The sequence below is a fragment of the Bufo bufo genome, chromosome 4, assembly GCF_905171765.1.
Source record: "Bufo bufo chromosome 4, aBufBuf1.1, whole genome shotgun sequence".
NCBI classification, from domain to species: domain Eukaryota; kingdom Metazoa; phylum Chordata; class Amphibia; order Anura; family Bufonidae; genus Bufo; species Bufo bufo.
In genome coordinates this window covers 119,746,332-119,768,849 of record NC_053392.1, presented here as the reverse complement: position 1 = coordinate 119,768,849, position 22,518 = coordinate 119,746,332, and the positions used below count along the sequence as shown (strand labels likewise).

Sequence of the window (22,518 nt, the reverse complement as noted above, 5' to 3'; positions counted from 1 at the left end):
AAATGTTTCACCTTGCACACATGTATTTGTATCAGGTATTAAAGCAATTTTATAGGGCAGGGGTGGTGAAACTACAACTCCCAACATGCTCCTTTCACTTCTATAGCAGTTCTGACAAAAGCCAAGAAAGTGTACATGCTGGGAGTCGTAGTTTTCCCACAGCTGGAGTGCTGGATGTTTCTGATCTTTGCTATAAAATGTACATCTTTTTAGGGTCACTTCTTTTTTTAATAACGAAATCCAGCCGTGAAAACAAAAATAGCTTTACTGAGATAAACATTTAGTATGTTACACAATTTGGAAAGATAATGAGCATTTACAGCATTAAATACAAAGAACAAACAGGTCGCTGATAAGACATTGGCACCTCCTCGCGTATGCCTGACAGGGAAGGCATAATGACATCATTCGGTCACACACTGGCCATATAAAACTAGAGGAAACGTCACACGGGTGCAGAGATAAATATATCGAACAAGCAGAACTTTGTAAGATCACAAGCATCCTAGATCCATAGTGTAACTCGTATAATCCAGCATAGATCTACATTTAGGGCTACCAGGGATGAAATATGGCATCCTAGCACCTAGGACACGTGAACAGAAGACTGGCAACACTCCAATATAGTACGAGAGGGAGCATTAAAATAATTGCCCAGGATTAGAAAGAAGGATCCGCTATTTTTCCAAAGAGCCACCTCTGTCCATGCCCATGGGGTGTTTTGGGTACTGCAGCTCTGCTCATGCACACGAGCGTAATGCCTCAGTGCCCATACTGCCGACAGTAAAGGGCCGGTCCGCAATATAGGGGCACTGGCCATGTGGACTTCGTGGTGCGGACCCATTAAAGTCAATCCGCAAGATACAACCGAAGATAGGACTTCACCTACCTTTTGCAGAGCAGAGGCATGTATCGGAAGCCCACAGATGCACTACAAAGCGCTTCCGGGTACGTGCTTCCACACCGCAAAAATATAGAACATGTTCTGTCTTTGACCGTATGTTGCCGATCGCGGACCCATTCAGGTCAATAGGTCCGCATCCGCAAACCCGGTGCACATGGCCGGTGCCCGTGAATTGCAGACCACTATTTGCGGTCTGCAGCACAAGCACTGAGCCATTACGCTCGTGTGCATGAGCCCTTATGGGGATGAGCTGCAATACCAGGCACAGCCTGTTGACAAGGGTGGCGCGATTTTCTAATTTTAAAATCCTGAACAATCCCTTAACTTCAACAACATATGGAAAAAAAAAAGTTTCAGCTCAAAATGCCTCTCTTTAGCTGGTGGTATGGTGGGCATATGTGTTGGAGTTGGGCAGGGTTCACACTAGCGTTTTCCTTTACTTACCTTCTTTCCTTTTTGCATTTGTACAATTGATCCATAAAATGTCAATCTGTATTACAGACACAGCAAGCTGTGACCTTTGGGTCGGAGAAAATGGGTACTGGATAAACGCATGGGTTTTTGGCAGTTGCTACAGAAATGAAAGGGAACCTTCACCATTTCTGCTAGCACATGTGAAAGGAACATAAACAACTAATGTGAACTCGGCCTGAATAGCAGCATTACAATTCCTTTACATCCATTGTGCCATCTCAGAGAATAGCACTGATAGGGGGGCCCAAACCCGAGGCATGTACCAAAGCATGATCCGCACTGGTCACAGACTTTAGTAACCTCCGTCTTTGGAACATAAGGGTCCTTACACACCTACATTTTGCAATGGAGTTTTTTTTTACCACTAAAAAATCTAAACGAAACGCCAGAATAAGCGTTCCTTTTTGGTCACATGCAGTGCGTTTTTTGTGGCATTTTTTCGGGCATGTTTTGCACAAACTGTGTCTCTTCACTGCGTTATTCCCCTATAGAGACGGTTTGGCATTTTTAAGAGGAAGCCAGAAAGCAAAGCAAAAAAAAAACATAACGCTTGTGTGCCTGGCTTTTCATACTACCCATAGACCTTTAGGTGTTTTTGCAGTGAAAAAACAAGGTGCAAAAAAAACTGCACTACAAACGTAAAAGTGCAGAAAACACCACCAAAAAACTACATGTACATGTGCAAGCACCCTTAAAGGGGTTGTCCCGCCAGAAGAACTTATTCTCTATCCACTTAGTGGGGGATCCAATCACAAGACTAAGAAGCGGAGTCCCCGGAGAGACATGGAGCCGTGGTAATGCATGCGTCAGCTACATGGTGAAGGGCTCACGACCCCCAGTGCTTCCGTAGATTTTGAATGGAGCAGCAGTGTGCACCTCATTCTGGTGATCGGTGGGACTCCCAATAGTTAGACCCCCCCCCACCGGTTAGATACTTATCCCCTCTCCTTATGATGGGACAACCCCTTTCACGAAAATCTTGTTGGTCATTTTGCTACTGCAATCAATGACACTTGGAAAGAGGAGCAGGGTCACTAGGACATGGCAAGATCACTAAATGGAGAAGCCCACCGCCAGACTTACCACTGGAAAAGGGGGTTCCCATCTCCTGTTAAGTCATATTGCTATGATTTGTTGGGGACCGTGACAAGAAAGGGGCTGATGTGCCTCTGCTCTGCAGGGACCAGCAATACAGCTTCATCTAAGCGACGGGGGCCATGCTGCAGTTTCCTGCACAGCAGGAGGGTGGGAGCGTCTGTGTGTAGTGAACATCTGAACTAGCGCTGCAGCTGCGGATGGTGGGGGTCCCAGAAGTCAGGAAGGGATATCAACTCCCCGTCTCAACACTTTCTATGATGGGAAAACCCCCTTTAAGAGGGTAGTGGCTGTTTTATGAATACAGACATAAGCTGCAGAACACCTATTGTTCATGGACACAAGGGAGCAGTTTTATCAAGTTGCCCATAGAAACCAATCAGATGCCACCCTTCAATTTTCAGAGCTCAAAGGTGGAATCTGATTGGTTACTATGGGCAACTAAGCCAGTTTTCCTTATGCCAGTTTTGATAAATCTGCCCCCTTGAAGAAGCCTGCTCATTTTTGGGAATGATTCCTTCCAGCGCCAAGAGCAAAGACATAAAAGCAGCAAATCTGAACTAGCATCCAGTGCCATCGATAGCGCGTACAGCACAGGCTCTACAACATATATATTTCTCATAAAAGTGATACCACCACTGTAAAGTGGACCTGTCAACTCTCCTGTAGTAAATACTTGCATGACATGACAATGCTGCAGCATATATATAACTCTGCACTGCGCCGTCCCTCTTCTATTCCTCCTAGAAATTCATGAAACAATTGACAACTAGGGCGTTACCATTCCCCTTGTCAAAGGTGTGCGTCCATACGGAATCTGGCACTGTCGGCACTGATTGGATAGTGTCAGTCTGTGTAGGGACACCCCCTCCCCCCAAACTGGTAACACCCAGTTGTCAATGTATTAATACATTTCTAAGAGGAAGAAAAGAAGAACGGCACAACATAAAGTTCTAAAAAAAGGATGCTCCACAATTGTTATTTTAACATTATTAAAGGGGTTATCCATTCATTTGATATTGATGATCTATCCTCATGATAGGTCATCAAAAAGAACGAGCGAATTTCATATTATGAAGTTCGTGTGCGGGTTCGTGTTGTGGTATTTACTGAATTGCGTTACGGACCATAACGCAATTCCATGACGGGAGGCATTCCGTTATAATAGAAGTCTATGGCCTGCTTAACAGATCCGTCCGGTTTACGTTATGCAGTTTACGTTCCGTGGTAACGGAATCCATAACGCAATTCAGTAAATACCACAACACGAATCTGCACTCGAACTTCAAAATATGAGATTCGCTCATCCCTAGTCATCAACATCTGACTGGAGGGGGTCCGACGCCTGGCACCCCTGCCAGTCAGCTGTTTGAAGAGCACGCTGCGCTCACCGGAGCGCTTCACAGCTTACCAAGCACAGCGCCCATCACTTGAATGGGACTGAGCCTCACCAGTGTATGGTGACGTCACTGGCCTAGGAAGAGGCCTAAGCGCTCACAGAGCACTGGGGACTCTCCGAACATCTGACTGTTGGGGGTACTGGGAGTCGGACCCCCACCGATCAGATAATGATGACCTATTCTGAGCATAAGTCATCAATATCAAATTCCCAGTTAACCCCTTTAATTGTTATTTCATGAAGAATACTGTAAGAATAAATGGTCCTCTTTAAAGGGATTTTCTGGGTGCAGAATACCGATGACCTTTCCTCAGAAGAGGCCATTAATATCTGATCGGTGGGGGTCCGTCTCCCAGCACCCCCACTGATCAGCTGTTTGAAGAGGCCACGGCGGCCTGGTGAGCGCAGCAGCCTCTTCCTAGGCCAGTGACATCACGTTCATCGGTCACATGACCTCTGTGCAGCTCAGTCCCATTCATGTAAATGGGTGCTGTCAAGAGCTCCGGTGATCGCAACGGCCTCTTCAAACAGGAGACCGGCAGGGGTGCCAGGAGTTGGATCTCCTCTGGGTTGCAATACCAAGCACAGCCACTTTATAGTGAACAGCGCTGTACTTGGTAAGATGTGAGGAGGCTGCAGTGCTCACCAAAGGACCGCTTCAAAGAGCTGATCGGTGGTGGTGCTGAGAGTTGGATCCCCAATCATCAGATACTGATGGCCTATGCTGAGGAAAGGTCATCAATACTTTACTCCCAGAACACCCCTTTAAGAGTTCTTTATTGGGTTAGATACAGGCATCTGTTGGGAACCGATTAGGGATGTCGAACCCATTCAGACTATACTCATTTCCCATTTATATTAGGGGGTATCTATATTTTTTAACCCAATGTTCACTACTGAACTGTGAAGACCAGAAAACCGCCCCCCACTAATATGTGCAGGAAAAGGGAACAACTAGAATTTCTTTATAATATATCAAAAAATAAGTACTGGGCTGGTGTGACAATTCACAGTATACGGCCCCCAGGACACGGAATGAGATCCTACACCGCATCTCTTACAACATGGAGGAAATGTCTGCTGTGATGTTACGCATTATAAAAAATAAAAAAAAGTGGTGGTGGGGGAACATAGTCATGACATGTAATTGCAAAAAAACTATTTAACAGCATTCTCCATCACAGTGTTCCCTTTTTCTCAACGGATGGCGCTAGAAATCCTCTGTGTAGAAGAGAAAGAAATATCCTCTGATTTTCTCAATAACTGCGGCAATCAGTACATAGCAGCATCTTTCCCACAGACCGCTGGCAGGCATCGCTTCGAGCTTAGCTGGGTCTTCTGTGTTACTGAAGTGGCTTCAAGCTTAAGATAGGAGTTTACAAAAAAAAAAAAAAAAGATGCATTAATATCCAAAGGCAGTGAAGTGACTGCTCCAACAGTCTGCAGGTAAAGGAGCGTTCACTCAGGTACAGGTCCTCTATCATACCCTGTGCATAATCCTGGCAGACACAGCGTCTAAAAGCCCATTTTTTGGAGCAGTTGTAGTCACCTTCCAGCTGGCAAGACGCCATCTTGAAATAGGACAGTGTCCACAGCATGTTCTCATTTTGAAAAACAAAACAAAACAAAAAAAATTATCTTTGTTGATCCCGATATGATCTCCCATCGAAACTGCGTTGGAAGACTAGACTATCAGTACACGCATTCACATACATTAAGACGTGTGCACGCTGCCATTTTATTCCATGGAGGAAGTATCGTCTTCATCATCTTCATCGTCATCGAATGAACATGGGGTTTCCCCTCGAGATTCTGTATAGTGGGACGTGCCAGAGCTGGAGTGGTGGCTGCTGTTGGTCAAAGACATGTCGGTGTCGAAGAACAATCCTGGGGTGACACTGTGGGGACAGCCGCAAAAAATCAAGTTAATGGATGGAAATAATATGGAGATTACTATCAGGAACTTAAAGGGGTTGTCCATTATTAGAAGAACATGGCTGCTTTCTTCCAGAAACCATGCAGCATCTGTCCACAGGTCCATTCAAGGGAATCGCGGTGAACTGCAATGCCACTCACAACCTGTGGACAGGTGTTCATGGAAAGCAGACATGTAGGGATCAGCGAACTCATGTTGCAAGTTCGGCGTACAAGGTTAGGGTTATCTGAGAATTCCGTTATGGATTCCGCTACCATGGACCATAAGTTATGGTGGTAGAGGAATCCATAACAGAATTCTTAGATAACCCGGACCTTGTACGCCGAACTTGAAAACACAAGTTTGCTCATCCCTACAGACATGTTTTTCTAACCTTCTGCAACCCCTTTGATTATATCCAAGCAGTCCAAATGATCTTGACCTAGCCATACCTAGACTGTGAGTAAGTTGTAGTGCCGGCAGAGTCCGCTGCAGAGGCCATCTGAGATGTACTGAAAGGAAGTCCTTGGTCTGTCCAAGAAGTCCCTGAGGCCATGTCTAACAGAGAGAATACCAATAGGTCAGCCATATTCATGTCAGGATCCCCCCCCCCAAAAAAAAAAAAAAAAAAAAAAAGAAGAGACTCTTCAATTCCATGAAATCCAGCCCTAACCTAATAACGTCATAACATTTATTTCTCAGAACCAGTCCATATGTATGGACCAGTACACTCCTCTGTTCACAGTGAGTTCCCTGATATTATGTTGTGCCTGCCTGAGCCGTTTTCACCTCATCGCACAATTAGGCTAGCTGTTCTCACTCATCTCATTGGTACAGAGTGTTTGAGGACAGATGCATTCATGTCTGCTAACATTTGCAATTGAAGATCTGATTAGCAAGTCCTTGAGAATGTGGGAGTGAAGAACACTATGTCAGGACCCTCAGGAATGAGGTGCTTACAATGCCCGCTACATACCCGTAGGTGCCAACTGGTAATTCTCATGTAGTTAACGATACTGTGGGAAGTGGCCTTGGCCTTGTCTGTGCCATGTGCGGGCTGAACATCTGCTGATAACAGCCCCTTGGCTCTGGTAGGCTTCAATGCTGCTGCAACATCTGAAACTCATCCTCCTACTTTATAGTATAACACACCAAGATAAGCATGGACATATTTACCAGGAAAAATAACTAGTTTTTGCCCATTTTAGTATCCCCATGGAAATCTTCAACTTCCAATATGTTGCTCTCCCATAATTCCCTGAAACCCTCCATGAGCTCTGCTATAGATAGATACTATAGCAGTGATGGCTAACCTCCGACACTCCAGCTGTGGTGAAACTACAGCTCCCAGCATGTTCCATTCATTTCTGTTGAGTTCTGAGAACAGCCAAGCAAGTTTACATCTTGGGAGTTGTAGATTCACCACAGCTGGAGTGCCGGAGGTTAGCTATCACAGCACTATAGCTTCTGCGCATGCGCAGAAGAGCAAGATCATACTGAGCAGCCAACAGGCAGAGGTCTACTGTGCCTATATGTGACCACTAAATCTGTGCTGCTGGTGAAACACAGGATCATGGGGCACAGGTAATCATAACTTTAGAATGGTTCATTTTTGTAAAACTGATTTAAATGGCCATTTCAATTATTTAGTATGACATCCACTGAATGGCACATAATTATATTGAATGGAATAAACCCTTTTAAAAGAGGTTTACCAGGTATAACTAAGTTATAAGTTATGCCAGGCCCCCTGCCTCTGCTATTGAAAGATTTACACCTGCTCCTGAAGGTTCCCACATGTCCATCTTCAGGTCTGCAGTATTTTTACTTCTGGCCAGACATGGGCGTGATCACGTGCCCAGCTGCAGCCAACCTCTGGCTTCAGCGGTACTGTGTAGCTTATGAACATGGCACTGCTGAAGCCAGTGGTTGGCTGCAGTGGAGAAGGTAATCCCCCCCCCCCACATCAGCTGGAAGTAAACAAACCTGGGACCGCAAGATGGACACACAGGACCTGAGTGGTGGGAACCAGGTAATTATGAATCTTTCACTAGCAAAGACAAACTGTGGTCATCACTTAAAAGTTAGTTCTTTTCAGAAAACCCCTTTAAAAGGGTTTTCTGAGACTTTTATACCGATGACGTATCCTCAGCATAGGTCATCAGTATCTGCTCGGTGGGGGCCCAACAACCAGGACCTCTGCCGATCAGCTGTTTGAGAAGGCAGCGGGGCTCCTGTGAGTGCTGCTGTCTTCTACATGCTCACCAAGCACCGCGCCGTACATTGTTTGGTACTGCACTCAGCCCCATTGACTTCTATGGGGCTGAACTGCGGCTAAGCCATGTGACCGATGAACGTGTCATCACTGGCCTAGGGAAAGCTGTGAGAAGGCCACTGCGAGTGTCACTGCCTTCTCAAACAGCTGATCAGCGGGGGTCCCAGGTGTTGAACCCCCACCCTTCAGATACTGATGACCTATCCTTAGGATAGATCATCAGTATTTAAATCTCAGAAAACCCCTTTAAGTATTGATATAAATGTTAATTACTGCTCGGTGATATATATATTTTTTTTGTTCTACAGTCAGCGTTTTATATGTATGGCCCCAATAGAAGAATATTAAGAGCTAGACAGATCTGATCAAGACATTACAGCGTAGATGAATTTCTCTTCTAGGGAGCGGCATAACCCGACAGTAAGGCTACACTGGGACAGCACGTATACTCAGTGTATAGTACATAATGTGGTAGTACTCTGTCCAGTAAATGTGAATAGGATTTCCCTTCAGTGGACAGACTGTTCTGAACGGTCAACAGGAAAAGCCCTTTCATCCAGCAGAGATGGCATCAGGGGAGAAATGAATAGCCCAGTGCCTGTTAATATGCACGGCAAGTCTGCTGCCAGCTCTGCCCCATCCCACAGACAATGCCCTAGAGTAGGAACCCCCACAGTTTAGTGGCTTTGTATTCTGCAACCATGCATCCAAAATGCTGCCCGAGTCCACTTAACTCTTTCAGTATTCATTAGGTCCTACTGGATACTGGATGAAAAGTTTAAAAAATGATGCTAAAAGGCATTTTCCAGGGAGACATTTCATTTTAAGATGTTAAGGACGCTGCTTATTTTGGACTTTCGTTTTGTTCACCTCAGACTAACAAAATCCGTAACATTTTTATTTTACACTCGACATAGCCGTATAATCGACATAGCTGCTTCTTTTATGTGGGCCTTTTCATTTTATGTGTATTTTCATTTTGTGATGGCACCATTTTGAGGTACATCTATGTATTGTGTAACTTTTAAAGTTTTTGGGGTGACTGTGTGAAAAATACCTAAATTCTGCCACAGTTTTTAGGGTATCCTTTTTACATGATTCACTTAGCAATAAAAATGACACGTTAGGTTCATTCTGAAGGTCAGTATGAGTCTGGATATGGTTGTGGTATGTTTTAATACTTTTACACATGAAAAACTTTTTTTATTTTTATTTTTTATTGACTTTGTCTTACCATACTGACACTCATAACTTTATTTTTCTGCCAACTAAGTTGTGTGAAGGTTTGTTTTTTGCTCGGGAGGAGCTGTAGTTTTTAATGATACATGCAACTGATCATTTTTTAATCAATTTTTTGGTGAGGCAAGGTTATAAAAAAAATTTAATAAAATAAAAAATTAAATAATTTTTTTTGTCTTTTGGCGATTTATCTTTTTTACAGTGTGCAATGCACATACTAAATGAATAAGATATTTTAAGATTTCAGACATGGCGATACTGATTATGTTTGGGTTTGTTATTTATTTCAATATATCAGAAAAGAAAGAAGTATTTTTTTTTTTCATTTTTAATATTTTTGCATTTAAAAATATATATATAAAAAAAAATTCATTCAACTTTTCTTTTTTTTTTTTGGTCCACTTAGCGGAGTTGAACCTGCAATCACTTGATCACTTGTACTATACATTGTAATACTTCTGTACTGCCATTTACAGCGAGATTTAACAGCATTCTATTATATTCTGCCAGAGGGCCCCTACTGCCAGCTATATCGCACCCCGCAAGGAAGCTCCCTGTGCCTACATACTTTTACACTGGCGTTTTGGCTTTCCGTTTGTGAGATCCGTTCAGGGCTCTCACAAGCGGTCCCAAATGGATCAGTTTTGCCCTAATGCATTCTGAATGGAAAAGGATCCGCTCAGAATGTATCAGTTTGCCTCCGATCAGTCACCATTCCGCCTGCCTGCAGCATTTGGCTGTCCGCTTGACGAAACTGAGCCAAAACGGATCCGTCCTAGCACACAATATAAGTCAATGGGGACGGATCCGTTTTCTCTGACACAATCTGGCACAATAGAAAACGGATCCGTCTCCCATTGACTTTCAATGGTGTTCAAGACAGATCCGTCTTGGCTATGTTACAGATAATACAAACGGATCTGTTCTGAACGGATGCAGACGTTTGTATTATCTGAACTGATCCGTCTGTGCAGAATAGATCCATGATGGATCCGCACCAAATGCGATTGTGAAAGTAGCCTTGGGTGCTTGCACAGCATTGATCTAAGCATCTGAAGGGTTAAACTGCCGGGATTAGAATCATCAACGATCCTGACAATGACAGCAGTGTCTATCTGTATACCACAGCTGGCACATGCAAGCAATAGCGCGGGCACAGCACCTCTATTACAGCGCAGAGTGTTGACTTGCTACCAACACGGACGTAATAATATGCCACTAGCTGGGAACAGGTTAAAAAATATATGATCCAGACAACGTTAACAAGGTGATATTTTTCATTTACAGTGACTACCGCTGCCATCAGACGCTGCTCTCTACTACTGCCTGTAGTAGTGACCTGCCTCAGCCAGTGACTGGCTCAGTGGGTACCACCTGACATTTCTGGCCCGTCCAGTGAGAACAGAAAGTGGAGGGCAGAAGGACCCAGAGCAGTGTCATAACAGCAGTGCTGTCACCTCCGTAAGTAAACATGCTGCCATGGAGGGTAGGTGCCCCAAAATATAATCATACCTTTCTTATGAAACTCCAGGCCTCTAACCCTGAGAAATGCTTCTTTTTATCTTTATGCAAATAAGGTTTTTGGTGCACTATGGGCAGGACTGCTCCATTCAGTGCACCTCCCATCGCCCTACATCATCGCTACCATCTCTGAAATCTCAGGGACTGTCGTTCAATCAAGAGAGGAGATGCTAGGCGGCATTTTACGGTGAAGTGATGGTGCACCGAGCAAAGCCGTCCTACCCAAAATGCATAAAACTAAAAAGAAGCATTTCTCAGGATTACAGGACTGGATTTTCATGAGAACAGTGGGCTTATGTTTCAAGACAACACCTACATGGTGGTTACCTTCCCCAGAAATTTTGAAGGTGACAGATTCCCTTTAAAGGGCTAATCCTAGAGCCACACGGTTAGAAACCTGGACGTACCGGAGATAAAGTAGGGATCATTTCTGCTCTTACAGGAATTCATTTTATTGACATACACTAGTGGCTGATAACAGGGAACAAAAGCCAGTGGAGACATACATCAGGCTACTTTCACATCTGCGATTTCCCTTTCCGCTATTGAGAGCCGCGTTATTCTGTCCGCGAAGTGGTGCGGAGCAAGACGGATCACAATGTAAGTCAATGGGGATGGATCTGTTTTCTCGGACCCAAAAGAAAGAGATGGGTCAGTCTTGGCTATTTTAGAGATAATACAACCGGATCCGTTCAGAAAGGATGCAGACGGTTGTATCATCCTGACGAAAGGGTTTTTACTGATCCATGACGGATCTAGCAAAAACGCTGATGTGAAAGTAGCCTTAGGTGTCCTTTTAAAAGAGACGGGGCTTCTATGATGAACTTCATGCTCCATAAAGAATATAGAGCTTTGTTTCTGTAGGATTTCCTGTTTATACCCAAGACATGTTGTCATGTGTCATTTTAACTACCCCCCCATCTATAGAGCAGCGGGGGTCCGCCATATGAGACGGCTCCTACTGTGAAGAGGCAGTATGCAGCCGAAGGATATTTCAAGCACACATAGCGGTCAGTGGAAGTGCAATCACTGGGTTGGATTACCAGTTGCAATAAAACGGATAAACTCCTGCTCCATACAGAGTTAAAGCTATGCCACTTGGTTCCTGAAATTTTTGGAAGCAAATTTTTGTTTGTATGCACAAAAAAATAAAAAGAATCAGGGCTTATATGATTTATTTTATGAATGAACTCTGCCCCCTGCTGTTAGCACATGTGAAATGACATGACAGAGGTACGGTACGGACACCATAAAGTAATAAGGATATCACTTACCAGTCACATAACCCTCCAGAGCTCTGGGCACGTAGGATTTGGCAAGTTTAAGGTTTTCTGAGTTGCATTTCCCAGATTCCAGCCCAAATGACATCCCCATCCTCTTCAGAACCTCAATGTCATCATGTATTTCAAAGGCATTGTCAAAATTGAAAAGATATTCAAACCTGTACAGAAGATACAGCCCAAGATGAATGGAGATGCACAATGCTATAGTGACCGATAGGGGGTTCATGCTGGGGTAAACTGTGGGTCGAGGACAGGGCCGCCAACCAGAATTTCTTTTTCTGGACAACTTTTCCCAAAATCATAGACAGCCAGGATTTTTTAACGGACAAATTGGAAAACCATAATGAATGATAAAGACTATGGGGGAGATTTATCAAACTGGTATAAAGTAGAACAGGCATAGTTGCCCCTAGCAACCAATCAGATTCCACCTTTCACTTTCCAAAGGAGCTTTGAAAAATGAAAGGTGGAATCTGATTGGTTGCTATTGGCAACTAAGCCAGTTCTACTTTACGCCAGTTTGATAAATCTCCCCCTATAAGTAATCCATGTCTACAGCTCAATATACTGACCAGAACTCATTACCAGCATTTACTGTGAGCTGTAAAATGATTAGTGATGGGGAAGCAAGCTTCAGATCCTACCGTAGTTCCGAAGTCGCTTTGCTCAAAACTTCCGATTAATGCTGTACAGATATCTGTCTCCGTACAGCAGTAAAATATATGGCCTCTGATGAGGCGAAGTTAGTTATTCGCGAAGTTGCGCGAGACTTCGTTGAATAACTTCGGAATTTGATTTTTAAAGTGGAAAACCTAGGTAACCAGTCGGAACCAAAGCAGAGTTCGGATCCAAGTTTTAAAGTGGTTTTCCACTTTAAAAATCAAATTATTCAACTTCACCAAATCGGAGGCCGTACATTTTAATGCTGTACGGAAACAGATCTCCGTACAGCATTAATCGAAAGTTTTGAGCGAGCTTCACTCATCACTAAAAATGATGATAATTGCCATTAAAATATTCTAGTCAAGTACCATCATCATCAGCCTCAAAAAAAATCAAGGACGCATCTATTTTTTTTTTCACGAACACAGAAAAAAAAGTCACCAGCTTTTACGGACTATCCAGAAATTTCTGGACGGTTGGCCATCTTGGGTGAGGATCTTAATGAATAACTAAGCATTCATATATCTGAGGGCATATTTCGGAAATATAACAAGACATATTTATCATGGCGTCAAAAAGTCACATTTTATTGCATTGTTTAGGGGAAAAAATGGTGGCTTTTTGGAGTGTTGCCACATTTAAAAAAAAAAGGGGTGTGGTCAGGGAAGGAGGCGTGGCCTCTTATGGTCTGGGAAATCTACACCAGCTCATAACTGGTGTAAACTTGACTTTTTGGCATATGGAAGGTCAGAGACAAGCTTATATTATTAAGAGGCCTGCTCCTCTTATTAAATAAGGCACATGTCACTCTAGATTAAACTAGTCTTGATAAATTCTCCCATAACTGTGGTGTAACTACAAGGAAGGGCACACAACTGCTATGGGGTCTATAGTGCTGTGTATTCTACTTACTTTGACACTGTCATAGCCTCTACCTGCAGCCACCACTAGGGGGAGCTCAGTGCATACAGATTTATTCAGCTCTTTTGGAGTTCAATATTAGTTGTAAAAATCTATATGGAGGTAGCGCCCCCTAGTGGTGGCTAAAGGCAGCTAGATAAACAAAGGTCACCGATACAAATTTATTTAAGGAATTGACCGGGTCTACATTTGGGACTTTAAGGACATTAGGACAAGCTGTCAGTGTGGACTGGGGCCCCATGGTTTCTTTCAGCTCTTTGCACTCACTTGTCACTAGAAATGCTGCAGTCTATAACAGTCTTCTTGCTTGTGTTCACAATGATAAAGGGCAGCTTGATGGTGGAGTTCACGGCGGGAGGGGTTTGATTCAGTTGCTCAGTTTGCCGGTTCCTCTGAACAAGGTGCTTGAAGGCAATTTGCTGTGAAAAGAGAAAACCAGATAACCTCGTCTTGTACACAGAGCCATAGCATGGACAAGTACGCAGCGCTGTGCCCGGAATAGGCTCCTAAGGAAATCATGGCCGCACTGTATATCCGAGGGGAATGCAGTACATTCAGTGTATGCCGCTTCTGAGCAGGGGACAAACCATTCAAGCTGGATTCTAGTATCTGATCAGACTCAACAAATACTTCCATTGTCACGGGCCTCTCTGCAGCCAACACTGTACGGGTGGCCCTGTGACCAGCGGCTCACATGATGCCCGCTTAAATTAACAAACACACACAGGACCCTCAGTGTTCAAATATGGCCGCTAGCGGGGGGAATCTTTTAGTATTTAATGCAGAACAGGAACACAATAAGCTGATGAAAAGCTAACGATAAAGGCATACTTCAGGAGCGAGCACAAAAAGCTAAACAAAGTCCATCTCTGTAGTTAGAGGGCTCCCTGCCAGGGTAGGAGGAGGATGGCGCTGGTATGGCAAAGTTATTATGTGCCAAAGATTCATTAGGAAGTGTGATATGGGTATGGCAATATCCTGCAGCCTCATGGGTATTGGGCAGAAAAGTGCCTGGAATGTTACTGTATAGAGATTAAAGGGCATCTGTCAGCAGATATGTACCTTCTAATATATGCAAATGAGCCTCTAGGAGCAACGAGGGCGTTGCCATTACTCCTAGAGGCTCAGCTTTCTCTGCCACTGTTGCGCCCTCTCCACTTTGACTGACAGGACCAGGCAGTATAAAAGTGATCACGCCTGCCTGGCCCTGTCAAAGTGCAGAGGGCACAGCAGCTGCAGAGAGAGCAGAGCCTCTAGGTGTAATGGCGACGCCCCCGTTGCTCCTAGAGGCTCATTTGCATATATTAAAACATCACTTTTCTCAGCAATGTGGGCACATGTGAACATGGGACCAACACAGATGTCTTCAGCTGCCAAGCACACATGTAACAGGTCAGCCAGGGTCATAGGTACAAATCTGCTGACAGATGCCCTTTAAATGGAGGTTGTACATTTCATAGTAAAATCTCCATCTGTTCAGGACTATAGACTATGTCCAAATCTGAAACCATTTCTCTATATAAAACCCATTGGAAGACTTTTTAAGTGTACCTACAATTATGAACATTCAGTCTGTACAAATTAATTTCATGTGAAAAGCTTGATAGGAGCCTCAGCTCTATTGCTCTGGCACAAAGCTCCAAATCCCCTACTTTCCTTCACTCAGCGACAGAGATGAAAAAATTGAGGTTGCCTGCAGCTACCACTAGCGTGAGATTAGGAGGATAACCGCTCCTGACATGTCTGCTTTACTAACTACTTGCATTTCCCATGAAATGAATATTCTGAAGGAATCTATGTGGTGATGTTCCTCTATTATTCCTACTAGAAGTTATGAATGAATTACCAGACGCTTGCAATAAAGGTTCAGATGTCTCATTCGCTCCCCGGCCTTGGCTGCCTTGCTCAGGTCCTCCACTCTAGACATCCACTCGGATGCCGCTGCGGTCAATGACTGGCTGCAGCAGTGACCTGACTCCCCCTGCCTCATGTCATTTGGTCACATGATACAAGGGGGGGTCAGGCAGTCATTGCCTGCAGCAGCGTCGAAGTGGATTTATGGCAGTGGAGGACTCAAGTAAGACAGCTGAGGCCAGGAGGTGAAGGGGACAGGACCCAGGGGCAGGGAGCAGGTAAGTATGCCTCCATTTTGCAGGTCTGGCCAGGAGGGGGATTGCCAAAACTCTCAAAAACCCTTTCATCTATGTGTTTACAGGTGGATTAATAGCTCTGAGCTCTTTAGTATATGATGAAATTATGAATTCAGCCCAAGCGTGTTAGACTACTTTCACACCAGCGTTGTTGATGGATCTGTCATGGATAAGCAAAAACACTTCAGTCATGATAATACAACCGTCTGCATCCGTTCTGAACAGATCCGGTTGTATTATCTTTAAAATAGCAAAGACGGATCTGTCATGAACACCATTGAAAGTCAATAGAGGACGGATCTGTTTTCTATTGTGTCAGAGAAAAAGGATCCGTCCCCATTGATTTACATTGTGTGTCAGGACGGATCAGTCTTGCTCCACATCCCGTGATGGAAAGAAAACCGCAGCTTGCAGCGTTATTCTGTCCGCAATGGGGACGCAGCCAAACGGAATGCATTCTGGTGCACTCCGTTTCGTTTAGCTTTGTCCCTATTGACAATGAATGGGGACAAATGGAAGTGTTTTTCCCCGCTATTGAGATTATATGAAAGGGAAAGCGCAAGTGTGAAAGTAGCCTTAGACAAAACAAGACAAAATGATGCCGATAGTACACTAAAATGACAATTATACCAGTGCATATTAACAGTCAAACGTGGACTCTTGTATCAGTGGGAGATGTTAGGTGCCAGATTATGAAATATATGGATTACAAAATGGCCAGAGGTAAGTACATAGATAGGTAATGATGATAGATTTAGGCTGAGAACTTAAAGGGGTTGTCTCATCATGGACAATGGGGGCATATTGCTAGGATATGCTCCCATTGTCATATAGGTGCGGGTCCCACCGCTGGGACCCACACCTATATCGAGAACGGAGCCCCGCAAGGTGGTGGCTGGAGGACTCCGGTCCGGCCACCACCAAGCCGGCTCCCCACAGAAGTGAATGGAAATGTACCGCTCATGCGCGGCCCCCGCTCCCATTCATTTCTATGGGGCCGATGGAAAAAGGCGAGCCACCGCTTGGCTATTTTTGCCGGCCCCATAGAAAATGAAAGGAGGGCAGCTGCGCATGCGCAGTGCACCTTCCTTTACTTGCGGGGCTCTGTTCTCGATATAGGTGAGGGTCCCAGCTGTGGGACCCGCACCTATAAGACAATGGGGACATATCCTAGCAATATGCCCCCATTCTCCATGATGAGACAACCGCTTTAAGGAATAATAAAAAGTAAGAAATCCAATCACAGACTATGATAGAACATGTTATAGTAAGTAGCATTTTTATACCATATTATACAGATGTGGTAAGAGGCGGCGTACCTGTAGCAGCAGTTCCTGTAGCTGAGCACTCTTCTGTTTGATGCGCTCTATCCTCCTCTGCTTCTCCATCTACAATGACCAGAACAAGCAGGAAAGTCAATGACGTATTCCTTTACCACATGTACCACAAGCCACACAAGAAAGGCAGCGGGAGATTAGGGAGGTTAACAAGTGGCTCAAGAACTGGTGTAGGAAGGAGGGGTTTGGGTTCCTGGAGAACTGGGCCGACTTCTCTGTCAGCTACAGGCTCTATCGTAGGGATATGCTGCACCTCAATGGGGAAGGGGCAGCTGTGTTGGGTGAGAAGATGGCTAGAAGGTTGGAGGAGTGTTTAAACTAGGGACTGGGGGGGAGGGTAAGTACGTTATAGGATGGGAAGATAGTACAGATAGAGACTGGGGGCTAGGTAATGGAACTGGGGAGGAATGGAAGGAAGGACTATTTGTAGGGTAAAAAATATACATAAACCTCTTAATTGTATGTATACTAATGCCAGAAGCCTGACTAATAAAACTGGGGAACTGGAATTGGCGATGTGTGAGGAGGACTATGACATAGTGGGAATAACTGAGACATGGCTGGATGATAGCTATGGTTGGGCGGTTTAGAAAGGATCGCCAAAACTGGAGAGCGGGGGCGGGGGGGGTCTGCCTTTATCTAAAGCCCACAGTCTGAGAAGATATAAGTGAGGGGAAAAAAATCCAAATTTAGCCAACTAAGAGAGGCCATAGGCCTAACTAACTGAGACAAAGCCCTCAAAAAAAAAAAATACAGCCACAAAATGGCATATTTTTAAAAGCATCCTAAAATCTAACTGTAAGAGGTACATACCTTATGGGAATAAAAGGTTAAGGAACAATAAAAAACCCAATGTGGAAAAATAGAACTGTAAAGAAAGCAATAAATAACAAAAAGAAAGCATTTAAATCACTAAAACAGGAGGGTAGCGAGGAAGCACTGAAAAACTATATGGAAAGAAATGTAATATGTAAAAAAAAAAAAAAAAAAAAAAGCAGCCAAACTAAACTAGAGAACAAGAGATTAATTGCCAAAGAGAGCAAAACTAATCCTAAAATGTTCTTCAATTATATAAATGGTGAAAAGTATAAATCTGAAGGTGTTGGCCCTCTACAGACTATGGGGGAGTTGCAGAGAGCGATGAGGAGAAAGCAAAGCTATTAAATATTTTTTTCTCCACTGTATTCAGTGAGAAAAATAAACTGTCAGATGAAATGCAGAATGTAAAAGTAAATTCCCCATTAAAAGTACCCTGTCTGACCAAGGAAGAAGTACAGCGGCGTCTTAAAATGATTAAAATAGACAAATCGCCAGGACCAGATGGCATACACCCCCGTATCTTAAGATAATTAAGTAATGTCATAGCCAGACCTTTATTTCTGATATTTAAGGACTCTATACTGACAGAGAGTGTTCCACAGGATTGGCGCATAGCAAATGTGGTGCCAATATTCAAAAAGGGTCCAAAAACAGAGCACGGAAACTATAGGCCGGTAAGTTTAACATCCGTTGTGGGTAAACTGTTTGAAGGTTTTCTAAGAGATGCTATCTTGGAGTACCTCAATGAAAATAAGCAAATAACGCCATATCAGCATGGCTTCATGAGGGTTCGGTCATGTAAAACTAATTTAATCAGTTTCTATGAGGAGTTAAGTTCTAGACTTGACAGTGGCGAATCAATGGATGTCGTATATCTGGACTTCTCCAAAGCATTTGACACTGTACCGCATAAAAGGCTAGTATATAAAATGAGAATGCTCGGACTGGGAGAAAACGTCTGTATGTGGGTAACTGGCTCAATGATAGAAAACAGAGGGTGGTTATTAACGGTACACACTCAGATTGGGTCACTGTCACTAGTGGGGTACCTCAGGGGTCAGTATTGGGCCCTATTATCTTCAAATATTTTATATTGATCTTGTAGAAGGCTTGCACAGTAAAATATAATTTTTTGCAGATGACACTAAACTGTGTAAAGTAATTAACACAGAAGAGGACAATATACTACTACAGAGGGATCTGGATAGATTGGAGGCTTGGGCAGAGAAGTGGCAGATGAAGTTTAACACTGACAAATGTAAGGTTATGCACATGGGAAGCATACTGAATGGTAAAACACTGGGTAACACTGACATGGAAAAGGACCTACGAATTTTAGTGAACAGCAAACTAAGCAGTAGAGCCAGTGTCAGGCAGCTGCTGCCAAGGCCAATAAGATAATGGGTTGCATCAAAAGGGGCATAGATGCCTGTGATGAGAACATAGTCCTACCACTTTACACCTCACTAGTCAGACCACACATGGAGTACTGTGTACCGTTCTGGGCTCCTGTGAACAAGGCAGACATAGCAGAGCTGGAGAGGGTTCAGAGGAGGGCAACTAAAGTAATAACTGGAATGGGGGGACTACAGTACTCTGAAAGGTTATCAAAATTAGGGATATTCACTTTAGAAAAAAGACGACTGAGGGGAGATCTAATAACTATGTATAAATATATCAGGGGTCAGTACAGAGATCTATCTCATCATCTATTTATCCCCAGGACTGTGACTGTGACAAGGGGACATCCTCTGCGTCTGGAGGAAAGAAGGTTTGTACACAAACATAGAAGAGGATTCTTTACGGCAAGAGCAGTGAGACTATGGAACTATCTGCCTGAGGAGGTGGTGATGGTGAGTACAATAAAGGAATTCAAGAGGGGCCTGGATGTATTTCTGGAGCGTAATAATATTACAGGTTATAGCTACTAGAGAGGCCGAGGGGTCGCTGATCCAGGGAGTTATTCTGATTGCCTGATTGGAGTCAGGAAGGATTTTTTTTTAGGTAGTAGAGAAAATTGGCTTCTAACTAACAGGGCTTTTTTTGCCTTCCTCTCGATCAACTTGCAGGATAACAGGCTAAACTGGATGGACAGATGTCTTTTTTCAGCCTTATAAACTACCGTAAGTTACTATTATAATTTGGAGAGTCTTTAACATAAAGGATTCAAGGTCATGTTCAGTAAGGCTACTTTCACACTAGTGGCAAGGAACTTCAGCAGGCAGTTCCGGCGGGTGAACAGCCTGTCGGATCAGTGCTGCCACTAGTGCACGCGTGCCCCCTGTCTACCGCTGCGGCCCATTGACTATAATGGGGACGGGCAGGAGTTCCGGCAGCAGCACGGCAAACATGCCGAGAGGCGACCAGAATAAAACTACGACATTCGTAGTTTTATTCTGGCCACCTCTCGGCATGTTTACCATGCTGCCGCTGGAACTCCGGTCCGTCCCCATTATAGTCAGAGGGCCGGAGTGGTAGTCCGGGGGCACGAGCGCACTAGCGGCAGCACGGATCCATCAGGCTGTTCAGACAGCCTGCTGGAGTTCCTTGCCACTAGTGTGAAACTAGCCTAAGTGATACCCACTGCACTCGGGGTGCCACAAGAGGGCGCCTTTTTGGGGGTGAGGGCGCTCCTGTGGTTACTGCCACCGCACCACCTGCAGTTCTCTGCAATTTTTAAGCACATTTCATACATATATGAAGCCTGACAAACAACTACGGTAATACATGTCGCGCCAGGTGACAATAGGACGGGACTTCATACGGGCGTCTGGAGAAATATTTTTGGTTCTTTAGAAGGGGGTTTTCTTGGTGATAAATGAAAATAGTTCTTTAGCAGAAATATATATATATATATATATATATATTGGTGTATAATATGTTGGTATATATATATATATATATATATATATACATACATACATATACACACACACACACAAATTTTTATTTTATTTTTTAGTGCTGCCTTGATTTCATTTTTTTTTTTAATCTATGGACTTTGTGTGCCAAGGTCTAGTGACTAGTAACTGATCTGCTAGTGCTGTTATATGTATAGATGATATATCTATCTATAGTTTTTTTTTGGCTCTAGTCTTACATAATGTTTAGTAGCTCCGGCTATGTAGGTTCTCGTCAGCACACACATTTACAGCCATGGTCTGATGAACTGCACTAGTAATGAGCTGGAGAGTCAGCTGCTCCCCACAGCTGGGTACAGGGGCCACAGCGCTGTATGTATCCTGCCCGCAATACAAGCCTGAAGTAAGCAGATGCCATATGGGTATTACACAACGTGCATGCTTTTACATAGTAACCAAGCCGATGCATGTTACACGAAATGGTCTCCTGACATATAAATCATCCAAAATAAACTTAATAACCGGGTTTAGCCTATTATAATGACTTGTTCATTCTGATCTAAACACTACACATTATGCACATAAATATAACGTTTCCAAAATCTGCCCATGCATAAAAATAACAGCGTATAAGAGAGAGTGACAGAACAAAGCATACAACATATGTACTATAGTGCCAATCTGTATGTATGAAGTCACCGCCACTCTCTACTGGATTGCTGAACCTATTAAAAAGGCAAAGTCATGAAAAGTATATTATTGCCTTTCGTAAGACTACTTTCATTAGCTCACACCCTAAAAGGGCAGATGGACACCACACTTGGACACCCCTGCTCAAGACACCCCTCTAGGAAAACTACAAAATCGGTAGTGGCTCCTTTTACTCTGCAGTCAGACTTAGTAGAGCAGCATGGGAATATGATTGAATCGTCATATAATGACTTCTATAAGAAGATCATACACCTGAAGTAAAGATATGTAAAATTTAAGCTACAGTCGTGGCCAAAAGTTTTGAGAATTACATAAATATTGGAAATTGGAAAAGTTGCTGCTTAAGTTTTTATAATAGCAATTTGCAATTTATTGCTGTCATTAAAGGACCTGCTGAGATCATTTCAGTAGTCGTCTTGTTAACTCAGGTGAGATGTTGACGAGCACAAGGCTGGAGATCATTATGTCAGGCTGATTGGGTTAAAATGGCAGACTTGACATGTTAAAGGAGGGTGATGCTTGAAATCATTGTTCTTCCATTGTTAACCATGGTGACCTGCAAAGAAACGCGTGCAGCCATCATTGCGTTGCCTAAAAATGGCTTCACAGGCAAGGATATTGTGGCTACTAAGATTGCACCTCAATCAAAAATTTATAGGATCATCAAGAACTTCAAGGAAAGAGGTTCAATTCTTGTTAAGAAGGCTTCAGGGCGTCCAAGAACGTCCAGCAAGCGCCAGGAGCGTCTCCTAAAGAGGATTAAGCTGCGGGATCGGAGTGCCACCAGTGCAGAGCTTGCTCAGGAATGGCAGCAGGCAGGTGTGAGCGCATCTGCACGCACAGTGAGGCGAAGATGGCCTGGTGTCAAGAAGGGCAGCAAAGAAGCCACTTCTCTCCAAAAAAAACCATCTGGGACAGATTGATCTTCTGCAGAAAGTATGGTGAATGGAC

The 22,518-nt window shown here is 43.8% G+C and overlaps 1 protein-coding gene across 3 annotated transcripts in view; it reads right to left on the bottom strand.

Moving 5' to 3' along the window:
- Window positions 1-4,537: 4,537 nt before the first annotated feature.
- The window catches only part of TFDP2 (transcription factor Dp-2), a 78,825-nt gene continuing 60,844 nt past the window's right edge, over window positions 4,538-22,518 (bottom strand). For all 3 annotated transcript variants that reach the window (XM_040427772.1, XM_040427773.1, XM_040427774.1), the window contains exons 7-11: window positions 17,159-17,227; window positions 13,957-14,108; window positions 12,097-12,263; window positions 6,240-6,345; window positions 4,538-5,770 (exon numbers count right to left, since the gene is read on the bottom strand). In XM_040427772.1, coding sequence (XP_040283706.1) covers window positions 5,611-5,770; window positions 6,240-6,345; window positions 12,097-12,263; window positions 13,957-14,108; window positions 17,159-17,227 — 654 coding nt within the window. In that variant the 3' untranslated portion in view covers window positions 4,538-5,610. The remainder of the gene's footprint in view (window positions 5,771-6,239; window positions 6,346-12,096; window positions 12,264-13,956; window positions 14,109-17,158; window positions 17,228-22,518) is intronic.